This window comes from Convolutriloba macropyga, chromosome 6 (genome assembly GCF_964194025.1).
Source record: "Convolutriloba macropyga chromosome 6, txConMacr16.3, whole genome shotgun sequence".
In the NCBI taxonomy this organism is placed as follows: Eukaryota; Metazoa; Xenacoelomorpha; order Acoela; family Convolutidae; genus Convolutriloba; species Convolutriloba macropyga.
This window is the reverse complement of record NC_134473.1, coordinates 17,370,337-17,389,926: the sequence shown is the minus strand read 5'-3', so window position 1 is coordinate 17,389,926 and position 19,590 is coordinate 17,370,337. Positions and strand designations below refer to the sequence as shown.

At 34.8% G+C, this 19,590-nt stretch overlaps 1 protein-coding gene across 4 annotated transcripts in view; it reads left to right on the top strand.

The window, feature by feature from the left end:
* Nucleotides 1-16,981, top strand: part of LOC142340827 (receptor-type tyrosine-protein phosphatase H-like) — a 64,428-nt gene extending 47,447 nt beyond the window's left edge. Inside the window, exons 5-7 of one of the 4 annotated variants that reach the window (XM_075391563.1) lie at nucleotides 6,539-6,788; nucleotides 16,595-16,668; nucleotides 16,883-16,981. In XM_075391563.1, coding sequence (XP_075247678.1) covers nucleotides 6,539-6,788; nucleotides 16,595-16,668; nucleotides 16,883-16,954 — 396 coding nt within the window. In that variant the 3' untranslated portion in view covers nucleotides 16,955-16,981. Of the gene's footprint in view, nucleotides 1-6,538; nucleotides 6,789-12,803; nucleotides 13,061-16,594; nucleotides 16,815-16,882 lie in introns of those variants that run through there. The other 3 variants (XM_075391561.1, XM_075391564.1, XM_075391562.1) reach the window with 3 other exon arrangements.
* The last annotated feature ends 2,609 nt before the right edge of the window (nucleotides 16,982-19,590 follow it).

Sequence of the window (19,590 nt, the reverse complement as noted above, 5' to 3'; positions counted from 1 at the left end):
ATACGAAAACACTGAACCAAATAAATACTGCATTATAAAAGTGGACGATAATGAAGAAATTTTGAACAAAACAAGAAGATCAAGTCCAAGACCAGATAAAATCAACTATAACATCCTGAAAAGGTTACCTAAATGCCTCAAAGCATGTTTTTGTCTCCTGATAACTAGCTCAATGAACAATTCTTATGTTCCAACTACATGGAAAGAGTCACATGTCAAAATGTTACCAAAGCTCAACAAAAAAACGCAAAAAACTATCGGCAAATCAGCCTAACCAATTGCATTGCGAAAATTTGTGAAACAGCAGTAAAAAATATTGTCCTAGCGCACTGTGAAAAAAAATGATGTCCTCGGTGAACCGCAGAGTGCGTATAGAAGGAACCGTTGCACAACTGATAATTTGCTCAAACTTACTCAGCACGTAACAGAAGCATTTCGATGGTCCGAAATGTTTTGATTTGTCTGCCTCGATATTGAATAAGCGTTTGATGCAGTGTGGAGACTAGGACTTCACAACAAACTGCTACAAATTGGTGAGCATAAACCTCTGATAAAATGGGTTAATTCTTTGCTCTCTCAGAGAAGCATCATCGTGAAAATTAATAACTCAAAAAGTAGCGCATTTTCAACACTAGCTGGAGTACCTCGGGGCAGCGTCATTGCACCAATTCTCTTCCTGGTTTATGTCAGCGGCATTCCTGAAATACCGGCACATATTTCTCAATTTGCTGATGATTTTGCCCTATACTACAGGTCGCGCTCCTGTAGAATAATTCAAGAGAAACTTCAGTATTCACTAGACAAATTGATCAAATGGTGCGAAAAACTGAAGATCAGAATAAATACAGGCAAAACAAATTTTATGCTTTTTAAAAATCCGTCAAAAAAAGTTTCCAGTTTAGATATTTTATCAATGGTACAAGAATTGAAAGCGCAAATTCAATCAAATTTCTTGGCTTAAACCTTACCCCACATCTAAAGTGGAACCAACACTGCAAAAGTTTGGTGGCAAGAGCAAACAAAAGAATCTACCAACTATTGGCGGCTCAGTCAGATCAACATTGATGAAGAGTGCTTACTGGCCTTGTATAAATCATGGGTTCGACCTCTATTTCTCAATGCGAATGCCTGCTGGATTGACCAATCTAATTCAATTATCAACAACATACAACTGACCCAAAAAAGCGCACTAAGAATTTGTATGAGGAAACCCCGCTGGTACAGTGTCAAAAAACTCCATGAAGAGGCCAATATACCTGCAGTAAGAGATTTTCAGATTAGATTAGCAAATGAGTACCTGAAACGGGTAAAAGAAAACAAGATCGAATCAATACTTGAACGGATCCAGAAAAAGAGAAAACGTCCAAAAAACAGTTATCAAAGCACACTGGACCATCTGTCCTGCTAATGTTCTTTACCAGTTTCAATATTGTAGAAAAGCCAGAACAACCATCATCCCATGACTGATTGCCAGCCGCTTGCGTAATTCATTCAGGGCAAAAGTCGAACCAACAACGTCCTTAGCGAACAGCTAAGCCAACCGCTCACCTAGTAGATTTGGAGCTTAGCTGTGAAAAACACAAGGAAAACAACAGAAATTTATCTGCTGAAGAATGTTAATCGATTAACATCATTTTAGACCTATAAAATGTTCTCATTTTTTCATATTCACTCCACTGATATCTTTATCAAGTTTAAGTTACGGTTATACAACTAACGACATAATACAGTGCTATGCGCGGTTTGGTTCAGTGGTTTTAAGGTTAAGGTTAGCATAGCACTTTTAACTTATTATTCCTTCTGTATTTTACTTCATTCTTCAAAACGCTTCCTTCCATCAATTTATTCTAACGCGTCTTAACGCTTGCCTCCATGAACAAAGTTACACTAATTACACTTTTTACGACTAGCACAGCCCTTTAATTCTCTGATCAAATGAGGCTCAGTAATTCAGTCCCTGACGCGAGCGCAGCCTAATTTTTTTATTTGTTTTTTTATATTTTTTATCTACTTTTCCCACTCTCAATATTTATTACTTCTTGAATAATTTTTTCTTATTAAACCACTTTTTTAATTTAAACAAAAATTTTATTGATATCTAACCACGCATTGAAAAACAACGAGGCTAGCAACTTCTACGAGGCTAGCCAAGAACACCAAGAAAAAGGGTAAAAGCAAGCAGAGCCAGCAGAAGCCCTTCCCGGCGCTTGAAATGGCTCCCACCAACAAGAGCAATCAATTGGGTTTAATGGAAAAAAATCTGAAAAAACAGGAGCATAAACTTATCTTTCCGAAATTTCGAACTTTCTATTTTAATTATTGATGCCTTTTAAATTGATTGAACTTGATTGGACATACATTAATAACTTGATATTTCTTTTTGTAAAGCTACCAATCACTGGTTAGTGGTTGTACTTTTTTGTCCTGATCGTACCAATTGGAGGCAAGGCACTGCAAATGAGTCTCTGGTCAGAAGAAATATCTTTTTCTCTGGCTCGTGACAGAGCCATAACCATCTACTTATTAGAAAAAAATCCAAAAAATGCTCAGACTCAAGTACGCACATATGGCTTCTGATAAGACTCAAATGCGGCCGATTTGGCCTCTGATCAGACTCAAATGCTCTCGAATCCGCCTCTGATCAGATCTTCCAGACCGAAGTGATCTATGATCAGACTAAACAAGACAAAATTGACCTCTGATCAGACCTAAATCAGACCATGGCTTAGACTTTTTTGCGCTAGAACTGCTGTGCAGACCCTGTAATTTTAGTCTCCGAACACACGGGTAAACTCAACCTGGTAACCTTATTTTACTGGCTGCAAATTCAAAATGTGTCCCAAGTGACAGTGAGAGTTTGTGACAGTGAGAATGATTGATGAGAATTTTCCGACTAACTAATACTGTATAAAGATGTCTATGGTATTTAAGTTTTGATCTTATTGAACAACAAGGCGACTCGGTAATGTGCAATCGCACATAAGGTTCCCACCCCGCTCATTCAAAATTTTGGCTTGATTGTCTACCAAATGAGGAACATAGAAAAACACAAAATATCAAGTAATTAAAAAAAAATTGGTGTATGAACGAGAAGAAAGTCTCTAAAGCAAATAACTGTGGTGGAGTAAAAATGGCGCATTAGATTGATGAGATGTGCAAATATTAAGAAAGCGAGTCAAGACGAACAGCAAAATCAAACAACAGCAACAACAAAAATTAATAACATCAAAAACTTCATGTCCGTTTTAAAAAACAAAACTTAATAACAAAGTCAAAAAACCGTCAGATAAAACTGATATTAAACAAAAAACTTGTAATTCAACAGAAAAGACAAGGGAGTAGTCAATAAAAAGCAGTCATCAAAAACAGTAAAGTTGAAAAATTCGCTTATTTTTTATTTAAAACAATTAATTTTGAAAAAATGAAAACCATTAGAAGTCAAATAAAATATCCTATAGGTGTACGTTTACCAGTGCTTCCATAGAAGTAACTAAGAGCTGCTTGTATTCCTTTTTTTACGCGGTTACAAAAAGAACATATAGACAACAAACAAAAAATCAAATAAAACTTGGCAGAAAACGCATTCGAAACCAAAAAGCTATATTATGGCCACATAACAAAAACATGAACGCCATTAAATACAGAATAAAAAAATTAATTAGGTTCGTATAATCTTTCAAATGAAGCCCATGAGAATTGTAATTATCCAAAATGTGTCTTATGTCTACAAAATGAACGTCAAATATGACAAAAATCAAAAATTAATTTACTTTTTTTCTCTTGTCGAAGCCAGTAAAGTAAGTGAATTCTTCAAAAACATTAGATTGCGTGACACTAAACCCCCTTTGAAACCTTCCTTTGACAACAATAATGTCATAATTGGCCTGTAATTAACGAGACTAGATAGCAACCAGACAATAAAAGCATGAAAGCTATCAGCTATCTACTAAAATCAGAATACCGTTTCATCTATTCTTCCATGAAAAGGCATTGAAACCGGGTCACTGTACAGTAAGATTTCATGCCACTAAAAAGAGAAAGTAAAAACTGCAGTTAAAGACAATTTAATAAAAGCAATTAAATTCTTCGAGAAAAAAGTGTCCAAGCCGTTAAAATCTTAATCTCTATCTTCAAGCATTTTAATAATGTCAACTGTGTTTTTATTTGAAAGCCAATAATGTGATATATGAACTGTCAATAACGTGATAATGTGACAAAACTAGAAAACGTGAAAAATGGGCAAATACGAAAAAATTAAGAAAATTTGAAATCTAGTTGTATCAAAGCCAGTAGCCATAACTTAAGGCGTAAAACCGCAAAAAATATTGAACTTATTTTCAATAGAAGAAAGAAGAATTCTTTCATTGCGGACAATAAGCTACAAGTTGACCAAAGAAAGAGAAAAATAGATGCAAAAATTCAATAAGTCGTTATTTATTTGAAAATCAAATACTTTTAAAAGTCAAAACGACCATAAACTTTCAAGTAATCAACTAGATACAATGATGTGGAGTTAATTAGGAACCCAATTGGAACTCTCATTATTGAGCTTTTTTTGAAATGTTCTGTTGTTTAATTATTGTAGAAGAGATCGAATTTTTTTCTAAAAAAGACCGACTGTTTACAATCCAAATTGTTTTTGGATTATACCAGTCCAAGATTGGTCCAAAACTAGTCCTGCTAATGCTGCTTGTTCTATGATAACACTTAATTATTCGAATGTTATAGATATTGATTTTTTGTTAGTTAAAAAATCAAAAATAGATGCTGCGTGTTTGATAGTCAACGAATAAATTTAGCAAAAAACGGCAAAGTTTTAATTACAGAGCACTCTCAACGAAAAAAGTGAAGCTCTAAAAGTGAAGCTTTAATTACAGAGCACTCTTTAATTCCGGAAAAAGTGAATAAAATCTCGCCAAAATTCACACTATTTTCTCAAAATTTAAACCTCGATAACTCCCTTAAAAAAAGAAAATTAAAAAATCTTTTTAATTCCATAATCTACGCTGGACAAGCATTCTAATGATACCAGTCTCAACTCTCTACGGTGAATATATCGATCGGCCAAAATTGACTGAACAAAAAACACGTTTGAGTATATAGTTCTTTCCCCCTCAAGAGAGGTCGGAACAATAATCCAGTTTTAGCTATTGTATTCTTGCCTTATCTATCAACAGTATCTTGCAATTCACAGTTTGCATAATTTCCGGAGGCCAGTTATGTTTACAATGATAATCATTGATGTATTCGTTACCTAACTCTGATGAAGTCACTGAGAATGTCTGACATTAATGGAGAACCGCGAAACAGTTCGAGATATTTGCCGGAGTTTTGAAGTGATTTTAGCAGAAACACGTGACTACTTTGAAACACACGTTGTGCAAATTCAGTCTAAAACATTTTACTTGCAAACGTGATTATAGTTTTGATTGCGAAAAGAATGTAACTTTCAGAATCTATGTCCCCATCTAACTAGTGTTTATAAATACATACACATACGGTAATTTCACTCTCATGCCAGCACGCTGATTACTATATTGGAGGTTAGGTCTTAGGTGATTTGGTGAAAACGAATAATTTATTTTATTGCAAAAAAAAAACAGGAAAATCGTTTTTGCGGACAATCAGTCCTTTTCTTGTCCTGATGAAATTCTTTTGATAGACCATTTTTGATTTTTTGTCTTTAATGGTTTTTTGGATCTTTTCCGTTTGTGTCCCCAAGCATAGTGAGTGCATGTTATTTGGAACCTCTAGACGCATATGCCATAGTTTTAAATAATGATTTACCATATAATAGCACATGCGTTCCAACTAGGTAAGCATAACGTATTTGGGGCGGGGGCAAACAGAAACGATCACATTTCTGCTTTATGTATATATTGCAGTTTATCCAATTTTCTTTGTTTCTTTTGTTCAAATAAATGAAAAAGGTTAATTCTCCTCATTAAAATATGGCAGGCGAGGTTACAACACTTGCAAAAACAACTTGTGAAAAACTTCAATAGCTGGAAAACCTCTGGGGAAGATTGATTGAAGTGGAAAAAGAATTGGTTCCCGAATTATATGGAACGTCGATCGACATGTGCTCATTTAGTGGGGCTGTATGTAACAACTATACATTCAATCTCAATTGAAAAGCATGTTTTCACATGCTTGAATACTTTAAAGGAAAATCTGGCATTCTAAAATCGGGCACTGTAAAGATCTGACATTCGATCGGTTAAGATCTGTTAACTTGCACATCCGTGTTTCAATTGTAATTATGGCATATAAATTAATGTTTTCTGTAATACGAATATACCATTTTTCGGGGTGAGTGTGCTACCAATTATGAGTTGAAATATAGTGTATAAGTTTTTAAAAAATGGAATAATAGTCAAACTGAAACAAAACGGCTATGATATTCACTCTTCCGCTCTTATCGCCTTTTGTTTATGGTGGAAAATTGTGTCCACCCTTTTGTTTGATTTGTACTGATGGAATCGGCCAAAATCCTTGGCCCGACCCAAGCATGTGAACCTTAAACAAATTGTTGAAGGGTCCAATGCGCATAACGTACTTGGCCTTCTGGTCTATGATATGGCAGACGAAGGCAACTGTGATTGTGATGCTGACTAAAGTGAAGGAACCCGACAACGAGGGAAAACTCATTCCCAAATGCTCCCAATACTGGCCCAACAGAACTAACCCAAGTGGACTTAAACTGACTAAAGCATTCAAAGTGACCAATGAAGGAGAGGACAGGATGGGGTCTTACATCATTAGGACCTTCAAAGTCGTCCAGGAGGGTAAGGGAAGCTGATTTTTTTTTACTTGAGCGGTGTCGTAATGCGTGGAGACATTACCCTGGTGCCCTCAGCCGTGTAATAATAACGCGCTGCAACCCCCGCCCCTGTGGACTGATTGATGCGAAAAATCAAAATGTGATAAAACAATCCAATTAAAGAGAGTACTTTGAAGGGCACTGATGGGTCAACCTGATTTCTACAGTTCTATGATGGAACATATTAGGCGATTGCAATGAGTAGTGGCAAAAACTCAAATTTTGTTTATTTTTCAAGTTCACAGTACAATTGTGTTTAATAGCCGCACAGCGATAGCTGGGGCTATTATTGGCCTTCTCTTGGTTTTTTCCAATTCAAAGAATTTGAATTGTATTGGGGCGCTGTCTTTTTTCAAGATCTGTTCACACATTTTCATGATTTTTGAAGTCAAAATGGATTATTGATTTTGGTCACGTCGAAACAGGAAGTGGAGCAAAAAAGCGAGCGGTTTTGTGGCGTGAAAGTTTTTCGCTCTAAATTTAAAGTGGAGTGAGAAAACGGTGTTTGAACAAAAATTCGCTTTCTCGCTAGTGGTTTTTTGTTCAAATGCGGCAATTTCACTTTGGTTTTTACTGTTTTTTCATTTTTTTGGATAGGATTTTTTTCTAAATGGTTTTCCCAATCCATTCATAGTCCGTTCTAGGTCTAGTTTTCTGTTTAGTCAATGAAATTTTTTTGAATTGTACGTCAGGGCTTGTCCTGCTATGTTTTTTTTATTTCGTCTGCGATTTTTGTTACGACCATATGAAGTGCGTGTGTGATGTCATTTTTCGCTCTTAGTGGAGCGAGTTTTTGTGTTCATTCGCGTGATTAAACTTTTGGTCACACTTGACTTACCTCACTCTCAAAAATGACTTCATGACTTTGAAGTTGACTTTTATTTACTTTAATTCAAAGAGAAGGTCAAATAGGTGTGTGTCACTCTAAATCAAGGTTATTTGAGAGCAGCTAATAGAGGCAGCAAAAATTTATACGGATTTTAAATCAAAATATAAAATATCAGCCTTCAATGAAAAGACGAATTTTTTTGGTCTGTCTTTTTTACTGTTTTTTGAGACTGCAGATTTACGAAGCAATTGCGGCTATTTTCTGGCAATCTGCCAGCTATATTTTTAATAGCCGCCCTCATATTTTCAGCCGGCTATTATAGCGGCCCTATTATAGCTGCGAAGCTGTAAGCTGAGCGGAATTATATTGCGGTGCTCTTGGTTTTTGTTTTGTTTCGTCGTCTGACGCTCTTCTTTCGTTTTACATTTGTTCACAACTCAAAGCTGAAAAGTCAACTTTTCTGAATGACTTCTTCCTCTCACTGACTGCTTTTGTGCGCGTGACGTCATTTCTCACTCTCTCTAGCAAAAGTCTTTTGCGTGATTAGATTTTGATCATAAGTGACTTACCTCACTCAATAAAATGACATTTGCACTTTAAAGTTTAAGTTTATTTCGAATTAGTTTAAGGTCAAAGGAACTCATATGTGTAATAAGGGTACCTAATGAAAAAGCTTCTGCGCAATGAAATTTAACAAGCTTTATTAATTTATTGGTCAATTTTTTACATAGTTTTTTGAGCGGTGCCGATAAATTTTTCAATTTATATCTGTATTTGTTTCTGTCTCTATCATAAGGCACGCAAGTCTAATCTTTTGCAGCTATTCCGGCAATCTGCCGGCTATGATCTTTTCTCTTTCCATCCATAGAATTTGACTTGTATTGGTGCTCTTTTTTGGTAAGATATGTTCACAGTTTTTTTTGGTTACTTTTAGCTTTCGAAGCGGAATAAATACTGGCGGGCATTAGGTTGCAGTAGAGGCCCTTAACTGGTTTTACTAGATCATTTTGGTGCTTATGGTATTGAAGTTGCTGTGAAACCATAAACACAAGGTGAAAAGGTCATTTTTCGAAGAAATTGATCCCAAAAATGTACTATTTTTCTTGTTTTTTGTCCTCGCTTTTTGAGGTATATGCATTGTCAACATAAACTGAATTTCAAAAAAAATATGTAACATTTCTTTCAAGTTCCTTAAAAGCATTTGAATTTTTATGAATTTCTGAGATCTTCAAGTATCAATGAAGTTATTTGCAAGCCCTTTTCTTGGTTGTTGGGTGGATTATATTGGCACCATTTGGTTTGTTTTGAAGACATTGATTTGAACTGCGTTAGCAACTTTTTTAAAAATAAATTTGGCGCGTTTAATACAAATTTTTGTGCTTTTGGTAGTTCCTGCTTTTGTTTGTCTCCTATATATGAAAGCACATTTCTGCTAGCCTGCAGTTTAGCTAGACTATATAAGTTAGAAGCAATTAATAGGATTTGATTACATAAGTATAAATAAATTTTTAAAAGTTTGCAACAAATTTTGTAACTTTTCTAATTTTCTGAATTTTCTTCTTCGTTTTCAATTTTTTTGAGCTCAAATCTCCGGAAAAACTTTGTTGTTGAGCATGGTGATGCCTTCATTGGCAAATGATGGTAAATATAGTTTTTGTTTTGCTTACATTGACATCAAGAAGCTCTAGAGAATCTCTTTTTTTTCACTCTTTCTTTGATTCTTCTGCCTAAACATTTGCATACCTATTTATCAAAAAAATTTCAAATGTATCACCAAAATTTTTTGTAAGCTGGCTACCTGTTTGAAAACCATTGATTTCTTTACTCCTAACCTGAGTACGCATAGCATACTATGTGAATTTTGTTTGTCTGGTGGTCTGTTTGAATTAAAATGATCGTTTCGTCTACTGGTCAGTAGAGTCTTTGGTTTCTCATTTAGTTGTACGGATTGGTTTTCAGGAATTGTTTTGCTTATTTTCGAATCAGAAAATTGATGCGCTGTCTTCTCTTTTTCTGAGAATTGTTCACAATTTTTGAGGGATTTTTACGTCAATGAGATATCAAAACGGAATGATGATTTAAGTCACATTGGAGTAGTAAAAGGAGCAACAAAAATAGATTTGTGGGGTGATTTTTTGAACATTTTTTAATTTGGAGTGAGATAATGGTGTTTAAACAACTTTAGGTATTTGAGAGGGAGTTTTTTTCATGTGAGTCAATCTGACTTCTCATTCCCGTATTTCAGCCTTTCCCAGTGTTTTGTCTCTTGGGTGCTTTTAATTTAAAACATTGTGTTCTAATTGCCCCGTTTTTAATTTCCCTGAGTTCCGTAAAGAGCAATTAAAGTTTTTTGAGATTTTGAAAGTATATAACATTATAAAATATCATTGAATTTTTTATTTTCGTCACTGTTCTTTTATTTATTTTTATTGTCTGTTCACAGTTTGAGACATTGACACTTTTTAACATTATAAAATGTGGCTGATTTTTTTAAATTTATTTCCTGTTTTCCAAAAAAATAATTTCAATGTCTAAATAATTTTAGGTTTCATTGGTTGGTGATGTGCCAGAAAAGAATTTGCTAACTGCTCATAGAAAGTGGTTTTCTTGACGTTAATAATTATCATCAAAATTTTCAATGATATTATGAGCTTTGCGAGTAGCGGTGGCACCTTGTTTTGGACTAGTTATATCTATTTTATTGTTTTTGCGCAAAATTATTGCTTTCCATGACTTAAACATCAAGTTTTTTGAAGAAATATTATCGAAGTTCTGAGCTGTTCTAGTTTTGATTGTTTACTTTGTTGTCTTAAGTCTAAATCTCATTAATGACCTGTCTCATTGCTGGCTTACGGGGGATACTTATGATAACCAATTTAATTGTTTCATTTCATAGCTTTTGCTTCCTATGATCTGTACTCCATTGGTTTTCGAGAAAAAGAAATTAGCTAGTTTTTGAGTTTTGCTAGCATTTGTTGCACTTATTGCTGTGTTTTCTCTCATTCCCATCATTGACAAATCTTATCGGCTGCTAAACAGAAGTTATTTGATTGGACCAAAACTTTCTCTTACTATTTTTTCTGTAATTTTTGCACCATTTTTTTTAAAAAAAACCGTTGGATAGATTTTGAGTTATTCCGAGTCTTGGTTGTGTTTTGCGTTGTTCTATCAGTTGGCTTCATTAACGAGTGGTTCCTTAGGTTTCTAAAGCATTTTTAGTGAGTATAGTTGTTTGCTTGAGTTCGTAGCAGCCTCTTTTCTATTGGTGCTTTCTCTCAAGAAAAATTCCTTTTGGTCTTGTCATTTTGTTCAATTTATTGATTTATCTATCGCTTCTTTTATTGAAATGGTGTTTTGAATTGTTCAATGAACCTGTGAAATTTGCCTTTATATGCCCTTCTATTGTTTGCCAATAGAACTGCTGCTAGTGCTAATTTATAACTTCTCAGATTGTTGATATGCTGTGGTTAATATTTTTGCGTGAAGTTATTTTGTTCTCTTCTTTAATTCAACTGACCATTAATAAACCTCCAATTTTTGCCAAAGCCTCACCTTTCGTCTCCGCTTTTGAATAGGCTTTTTTAATTCGCGTAATTTGTGCATAAATGCAATCTGTTGTTATTATTAGAGATTCAAAAAAATAGACCGTGAAAAAACAAAAAACGAAATAAAATTAATGTTGATAATTTTTTAAACATTTTTTCATTTTTACGCAAATAGCGTCATTGAATTTGCTGAATGTTTTATGTTGATTTTGCTCCAGATAATAACTATTAGGTAATGAGTTAATTTGATTCTTTGGATCGTTGTTTAGGACTTGTTTGATATGGTTTTTGTTTCTTCGAACAAAATTTTGCTTCGTTTTTCCTCAGTTCACCGCTTTTTCAACTTTGCGCGGGAAAATTCTTTGACGTCTCTGGGCTACATTTCTTCTCTGTTTCTGCTCTAAGTTATGTTAAACTGCAGATTGCTCATTGAAAAGTCTAGAATCGATAGCGAAAAAAAATCCAAAATAGAAGCTGAACAAAGCCATAATTTCAGATGCACGCCACTTGAATTCTGTTGTTATGTTTATTTACCCTCTCTAATGCTCTTTCGTATTGATACTAGGCCCTGCATCCTCTTATTCAGAAAAAGTAGTGTGCCCGTCAACAAAATGAAATCAAATTACTTTTCATTTCGAAAAGATTTTGCACAAAGTCTTTTTAATTGCTCTTACTCGAAATTTTTAGCAATTACAATGGTCGATCTTTTTAATGCTATTTCTTGCGTAACCAATTTTTCATCTAACCCAATTGACTTTTTGTCCTCAAATACAGGATAAACAGGTAGCGCTTAACGGGCACTAAGTTCTCTCAGAGCCTTTTAGCTCACTAGTCTTCAAGTATGCGATTCACAGAAACTTTCGGAGACTTATACTTATGGTGTGAGGGGCGGTTCTTAGAGTTTGACCCCCCACAACAACCCCCCTCCACATCAGCCCCCCCTTTCCCTCAGTTTACCTCCCCCCTCCCCCCAATCCCCACCTCTTCACATCGTTTAGGCCGTAAGAGCCCCATGCATTCAAAAAAACCCCTCCCACCGTTGACCCCCCCCCCCCCCAGCAATTCGCCCGACGTTATTCGGTTGTTTTTTTTCATTGTGTTCTTTTAATCCCCATTGGGGTTATTGGAATCAATGGTGGCTATCTTCCGGCAAAATGTCGGGTATCTTTCATCTTTTGTCTAGTTTTTAATACTGCTTGTACGAACCACTGTGCGCTGCAAATAAAAACAAACAGTAAACCACATTTTCGCAGAAAAATAGTGCGTGACAACTTTATAGTTCTATCGTTTGCTGTTTAATAGCCGCCCTCATCTTTTATAGCAAGTTTTTTTCACATATCAAGGATCTGTGCACACTTTTACATGTTTTTTACATGAGTCAAATCTGAGTAGTGATTTTCCGAATCAATTCCTATTAATTTTTAGGTCTAGTTTTTCGTTTAGTCGTTCAAAATACTTTGAATTTTAGTTAACTTGAAAATAGTAGTGGACATGTACTTAGATACTTAAGCACTGGAATGATTGGGTTTGGAAAGTTTTAATGTCATTGTTTGTCATAATATTTCACTCTGAGTAGAAATATTAAATGTTGTACATATCACTAAAGAAGAGGAGTTGATGGTGAAGCAATACCATTTCACAGCCTGGCCAGACCACGGTGTTCCCAGTGACTACGAGGAGCTGCTCTCTTTCGTCAGAGTGTCTAGAGAGGCTGCTAAGAAGAATGAGCATAACGGACCACTTGTAGTACATTGCTCGGCTGGTGCTGGCAGAACAGGATAGTATCCATTGACCACCATTGTATCAACACTTTGAATATACACCAGCTGAGCAGACGATATTAGTAATAATAATAATCGGCTATCAAATTAAACACTGATGCAAGTACGTGATCAGAACAGTAATTTGAGAGGTGACATTTTGATAGGCGAAATGTAACGATTGAAATGTTTTAAAGACATGAGAAGTACACAGGACACGAGAAGTCAACAATCCTGGCATCGATAAAGAAAATCAATTGCGTCGTTCCAAATGCCACAAGAAACTTTAAGTTCTGGTATTGTGAAGTGTAGCACTGCAAAGCGAGAGCAAAACTTTTTGTAATATACCCAAGTTGAGGTGCTCGACCCAAGCCAGCTCTCGGTTCGCGCACGGGAAGGTATTGGACCGTGTAGACTGGAATCATTTCCGTTCAGACGTGAGGTATCACCAGGTATTAAAATTAAATACTTTCAAATATGTTTTTCTCATGCCAAATTTCGCACTTTTTGCTTTAAAATGTTCTGGCTTTTTTCAGTTTTAAAAAAAAACTATTTTCAATCGGTTTGGTTCCTAAAAGTCCAGGAAAACATTTTTTCTTGACTTTCAACATGAGAAAAACAAAAAAATATAATATATATTAACAGATTGTCAATTTTCCGCCCTCTTCCTCGGCTTAATCGTCTTACACCACAACTTTTAAACTACAGATTGTCACAGCAGGTATACATGTTTTGCAGTTATCGTATTTTTTTTGTCAGCGCTTTTTAGAAGTTAAAAGTTAAAATTTAAGGGTACAAATAATTGATTTGTTCATAGGTTCATGTACTTTGACCAAAGATACCTAAGAGACCTAAGATACCAACATACTTAAAAGTAAGCAACTTAGCAGCAATGTTTTTACACTTCAATAAAGTTTTGTGTTCTATAAATTCTTGAACAATGTGCTCAAAACAGGTTTAGTTCAACCCGAAGAAAACATTTTTTTTACTTTTTCAATCAATTATTACCTAAAGACTGCAATTTGCAGAAACAATTTTTGGATTGACAATCATCTCAATCATATTAGCTATTGTAATTTTTAGACACATAGATTATGGAAAATTATGTTAAACAAATCACATTGGTTAATTGCCTTCGAATGAAGTTGAGAACAATTATTTTAATCGTGTTAGTTTTTTATGGAACACTTTTCTCGTCCATTTTTACTTCGAGTGGCTTTTATGCCTTTGCCTTTTTTGCGTGATCCATTTTTTTTGCTCATTCGCAAGTGTCAGCAGCTGAAATAGAGCTCCCACTAGTCGTTCGAGCGCAATTCTTCCGAGAAAGGTTTAATTAAAAATAGCTTCCTGCAATTTTTCAGAGAGCAATTAAACATGACGCTAGACGGTTATGTTTAACTGTTATAGTGATTTTTATAGTTCGCTGCAAAAATAAGGTATTAAAGTTGGTTTTAAAGTTTGTGAAGAGATGCAGAAGTGATAAAACTAAAAAAACTCTTGAAAAGCTAAATCAATCCTTGAAAAGACTTATAATTTTTTGAGATAAAATTGAGGCCGAAAAGTGAGGCCAACTGTTTACTAAAAAATGCCTCTTTCGTGGTATTATCCCCATCAAAGGTAAAATTTGAATGAACGCTGTTCTTTGATTTTTAAATTTGAAGCATTTTTTTAAGTTAACTTTACTCGTACACACGAGAGATTGCTTGTGGACGTAAGTTTTTGATTGCTTGTGGACGTAATTTGAAGCAAATATTTTAATTACTTTGGTCTTTTTATTATTAACGAAGCGATAGCTGAAGCTATTATTGGTTTTCTTTTGGTTTTTTTTTCATGATTCAAAGAATTTGAATTGTATTCGGGCGCTGTCTTTTTTTTAAGATCTGTTCACACATTTTCATGGTTATTAAAGTCAAATTGAAGTAGTGATTTTGGTGACGCCGAAACAGGAAATGGAGCGAAAAAGCGAGTGGTTTCGCGGCGTGAAATTTATTTGCTCTAATTTAACTAGAGTGAGAATACGGTCTTTGAACACAAATTCGCTTTCTCGGTAGTGGTTTTTTGTTCACTTGCGGCAATTCACTTTGATTTTTACTGTTCGTTTGATTTTTTTATTGGATTTTTTTTCCAAATGTTTTTTCAATCAATTCATAGTTCATTTTAGGCCTAGTTTTTAATTTGAACAAAATTTCCCTTTCTCGATATTGGTTTTTTTGTTCACATGCTGCACTTTGACATTGATTTTCTGTTTTTTTATCTAATTTATTCTGAAATGGTTTCCCCAATTCACTCATGTTCCGTTCTAGGTCTAGTTTGTCGTTTAATCTATGAAAATTCTTTGAAATCTACCTCAGGACTTGTCCTGCTATGTTTTTTATTTCGTCGTCCTTATTATTGTTACGACCATGTGACGTCACAACCACTTCAAATTGCTTTTTGGTTCATTCTTTCTTGCACTTTCAACTAAAGTGCGCGCGTGACGTCACTTTTTAATCTTAGTGGAGCGAGTTTTTTTTCATTCGCGTGATTAAATTTTTGGTCACACGTGACTTACCTCACTCTCAAAAATGACTTTCTCACTTTGAAATTGACTTTTAATTACTTAAATTCAAATAGATAAATTCAAACGAATGTGTGTCACTCAAAATGAAGGTCATTTGAGATTAGCTAAAAGCGGCAGCAATAATTTATACGGACTTTTAATCAAAATATAACGTATCAGCCTTCAATGAGAAGACTAATTTTTTTGGTGCATCTATTTTATTTTTTTTTGAGACTGCAGATCTACGAAGCTATTGCGGCTATTTTCTGTCAATCTGCCAGCTATGTTAATTGGAATCTTGCTAAACAATTTTATGGAAAAAGAGTAAAGAATCCTAAAGTAATGGATTAAGTAAATTTAACCAGTCATACTTTGAAAAACTGTTTCTTGATCTCAAGTACTTGCGGCTTTTTCTCAAATTTTTGAAGGACTACCCAAGGTGAGATGTGGCTTAATGATCAGACGAATAAATTTGGTGTCTAGGAAATAGACTCCTACAGAAAAAACCTACACTTAACTTTAGATAGGAAATATACCCCTACGGAATATAACCCCCACGGAAATAAACCCCCACGGAAATAAACCCCCATTTTAAAATTGAATTTCAGTCGTGATAATTTGTTCGGTTGTGATAGTTTCATATCAAGTCCCACGGGCCGCTGAGGCATGGCCAAACGCTCTAAATGCACAGCTGTTCAATAGTAAAGTGGGGGTTTATTTCCGTTGGGGTCTATTTCCTATCTAAAATTGAGTGGTTTTTTTCCGTGGGGTTTTTTTTCCGCAACCGATAAAATTGCACGGGGCGATGGTATAGAGTGCGTTTCTGATTACATGGACGATCCGCATTTTCAGTCTGCCTTCATGAGTGAGTTCATTGTCAAAATCTGCCTGAAGTCTGATGAAGTCTGCCTGATCATTCACGAAGAAAAGTCTAATCTTTAACCAGATAAAGTCATCATTACCGAGGTAACTTAACACCTCGCTTTACTAGCTTTGGAGCATGGTGAATAAAAGCATAGTAAAAACTATGACAGGCATGAGATATGGGCGTTGCACATGTAGACTATTATGTATTCATTTAAATTTTCCTTCTTTTAGGTTGCTACATAGTGATCTGTCGGCTGATGGACATGCTGGAGAGACGAGCTAAACAAATAGACCTGAAAAGACTGGTTAGTGAGTTGAGGTACAACAGACCAGACATGGTACAAACACTCGCACAGTATGTCTTCCTACACGACATCGCCGCATTTCTCATCACTGACAAAAACAATTAATTGGAAGTGTTCTAGATGTGTTCATGATTAATAATTATTTTCAGCTGTTAAAAATTGGTTTACGATTTATATCTGGTTCTATTAATTTAAGTTTAATTTTTTGTCATAGGTTCCTACGATGGTTATCAAATTCCAGGCTCCTGCGAAGAGTAGTTGTTCTTACCTGGGATGCCAAGGATAAAATTGAAAACATGAAGTTGGATCTCATTATTCCACCTCTCTTCCACCCCTGTATCATTTCACTCCGATTTCAATTCTTGATATAATTGTTACTATTGACATTGGTACTATAATCATTTGCCATAGTTTGGCGGTCATGACCATGACTCAGCGGCTTGTGGGACTTGATATAAAACTATCACTACTTATTTGATAAACTACCTATTTGACCTACTATGTGATTAAACTATCAGCTAAATTGTGAGATATTTGCTGAGTGAAAATTGAACTGCTTACATGCGGGGTGGGATGACAAAGGGGTAAAATTATTCGTTTTTAAGATATAAGTGGTTAAATAAATCGGGGGAAAAAGTAGAACCTCTCAACCGAAGTTTGTATCATTAACATTATAACATTTTTTGACAAAACAAAACCTCAAAATTGGTCCTTGATCAAAGAGCGGAGCATTTTTTGTGATAAGCTTACCCGAGAAGTTGGAGCCTACCACTACATGCACTCAAATTGGTTAAAAGTTTCTTAAAATTGCTATGCAAATTTTTGATACGGTCACAAGCTACTCCACAAAAGGTATATTCAACTGAACGCAAAAAGTTTTTAAATTCACGCAAATTAAGCTGTAAAAAATTTCTAAATACGGTCATCAAAATTCGAAAAAAGTACATAGAGGTTGAATGGTTCTCTATAAATTTAAGTAAGTTGCATTATGTTTGTCGTTTCAAATAAATGAGCAGCAGTTTTTTTCGCTGAACCTTATTTTGAAAGCCTGTTTGAGCCCTTGAAAAATTCCAGAAGTCATCCATAAAACTTTCTTTCCTTTTCTAAGTGAGAAAAATTTATCATACAGAAAATAAGTAATCATCTTTTATCCATGGAACCAAACGTTTAGATTATTAATTGCTCTCAAACAAATTATGTAGCAATTATATTAGTCCTGTGATTTTTTCTTATGTGATTTGCCGCTTGACTAATTTTTTGTCTGACCTGTCGATTTTTCATCGTCAACAACGGCGTAAACAGGTAACGCCTCGAGGGCTTCAAGTCCTCCCATAATCTTTTGGCTCATTGGACTCTCAGTATTTGATTCACCGAAATGATTTGGGAGACATAAATTCATGGTATGAAGCGTGAAGGGGGATTGGTGATGCGGGCAGTGAAACACTAAGACCCGCCTTAGTGTTTCACTGCCCGCATCACCAATCCCCCTTCACTCTTGCGTACCCCCTCTCCCCGGCCACGCTCACCCCATTCTCCTTCAATTGAGCTAAAAGTACCCTATCGTGGCTAGCTAATGAAGAAGCTACCTGCTCAACAATCATTTGAGAGCAATTCACCAAAGGTCAATATTTCAGTATTGCGATCAGCGAGGATTTAAATGTGATATCAAGTTCTTTGAGAAATTGTGTTAAGCTTTTTTGACACATGAAACCATTTTGGAAGTAGAAAAAACTGCCTAATTATTGTCAACGGGGGATCAGGAGGAAAGATCATTCTAAATGTTTTAATTTGAAAATGAAGAAATACAATATGAAACTACTTTAGTTTAAACACGTGGCAAATTTCACTCAAGAAAAAAGTTCGTTGAAACAAAAAGTTTTTTTTCTGTTTAGAAATATTGAATGTAGTTATTGAATACATGCTAATTTTCAATGTAAACGGATCCATAAAACCTGCTGATCCAATTATGTTTTAAAACTAATCTGGTTTACAGCTATAATTCGTATGGTATCATTTTTAACTTCGAGTTCTTGTTTATCAGATTTTTTTGTAAAAAGAACTGGAGCTGAATTTTTTTTGAAGTCACCCTAATTATCCGTTTTCGATCCATATAACAAATTGGTAGAACAAAATTTTTAAGTAGCTAGTAACCTAAACCGTTTTTAGGAAATTTTTGTCATGACCCGCCAATTTTTGCCTTCCTTAACAATTGCCAAAATTTAGGACTTCTATGGGACGTTCAAAAAATAATCAAAATATTTTGCTCTATATTTTAAACATGTCCACAAAAAGTTGAAAAACACTTGTCAGCCATTAAAATGCTTTTAGATACTAACTTCAGTTTCAGCGGACACAAATTAGTTTAATTTTTTTCATTATTTTGTGTTTGACCAATTTTTGCGACTGATTGATCATTGAAAATTTTCAAAAATCTATATTTTTTGTGGAATAAATAGGCACAAATGTCTGGAATGTTATTACCACAATACAGAGGCCAACGAAGAGAAAAAAAGATAAAAAGCGATCATTGATTTTTGAGAGCGACAGAACCAGAACTATTTTTTCGGACAAAAACTCAGGGACAAGGAAAAATGCTAAACTTTACCTAAAAAAGACAACACAGTAATATGATTTTTGGAAATTCAATCAATCTTACTTGTTGGGACTTTTTTTGGTTTATCGTCAGAAAATTTTTCAATTTATTCTTATCTTTTCTTATGGGCTTCTTTATTATCCCGGAATCTCTTGATGTATTGTCATAAATTGAGTGTTTTGTTGTCAGTGTATATGGCAATAGTGTTTATAAATCATTGTATATGGCAACACCCTTTTGATAATTCATACACTGAACACCTTTCAATGGGTTATGATTTCTTTTGATGAAATTGTGCACATACTAATCCAGTTTTACCGGTGCTTGTC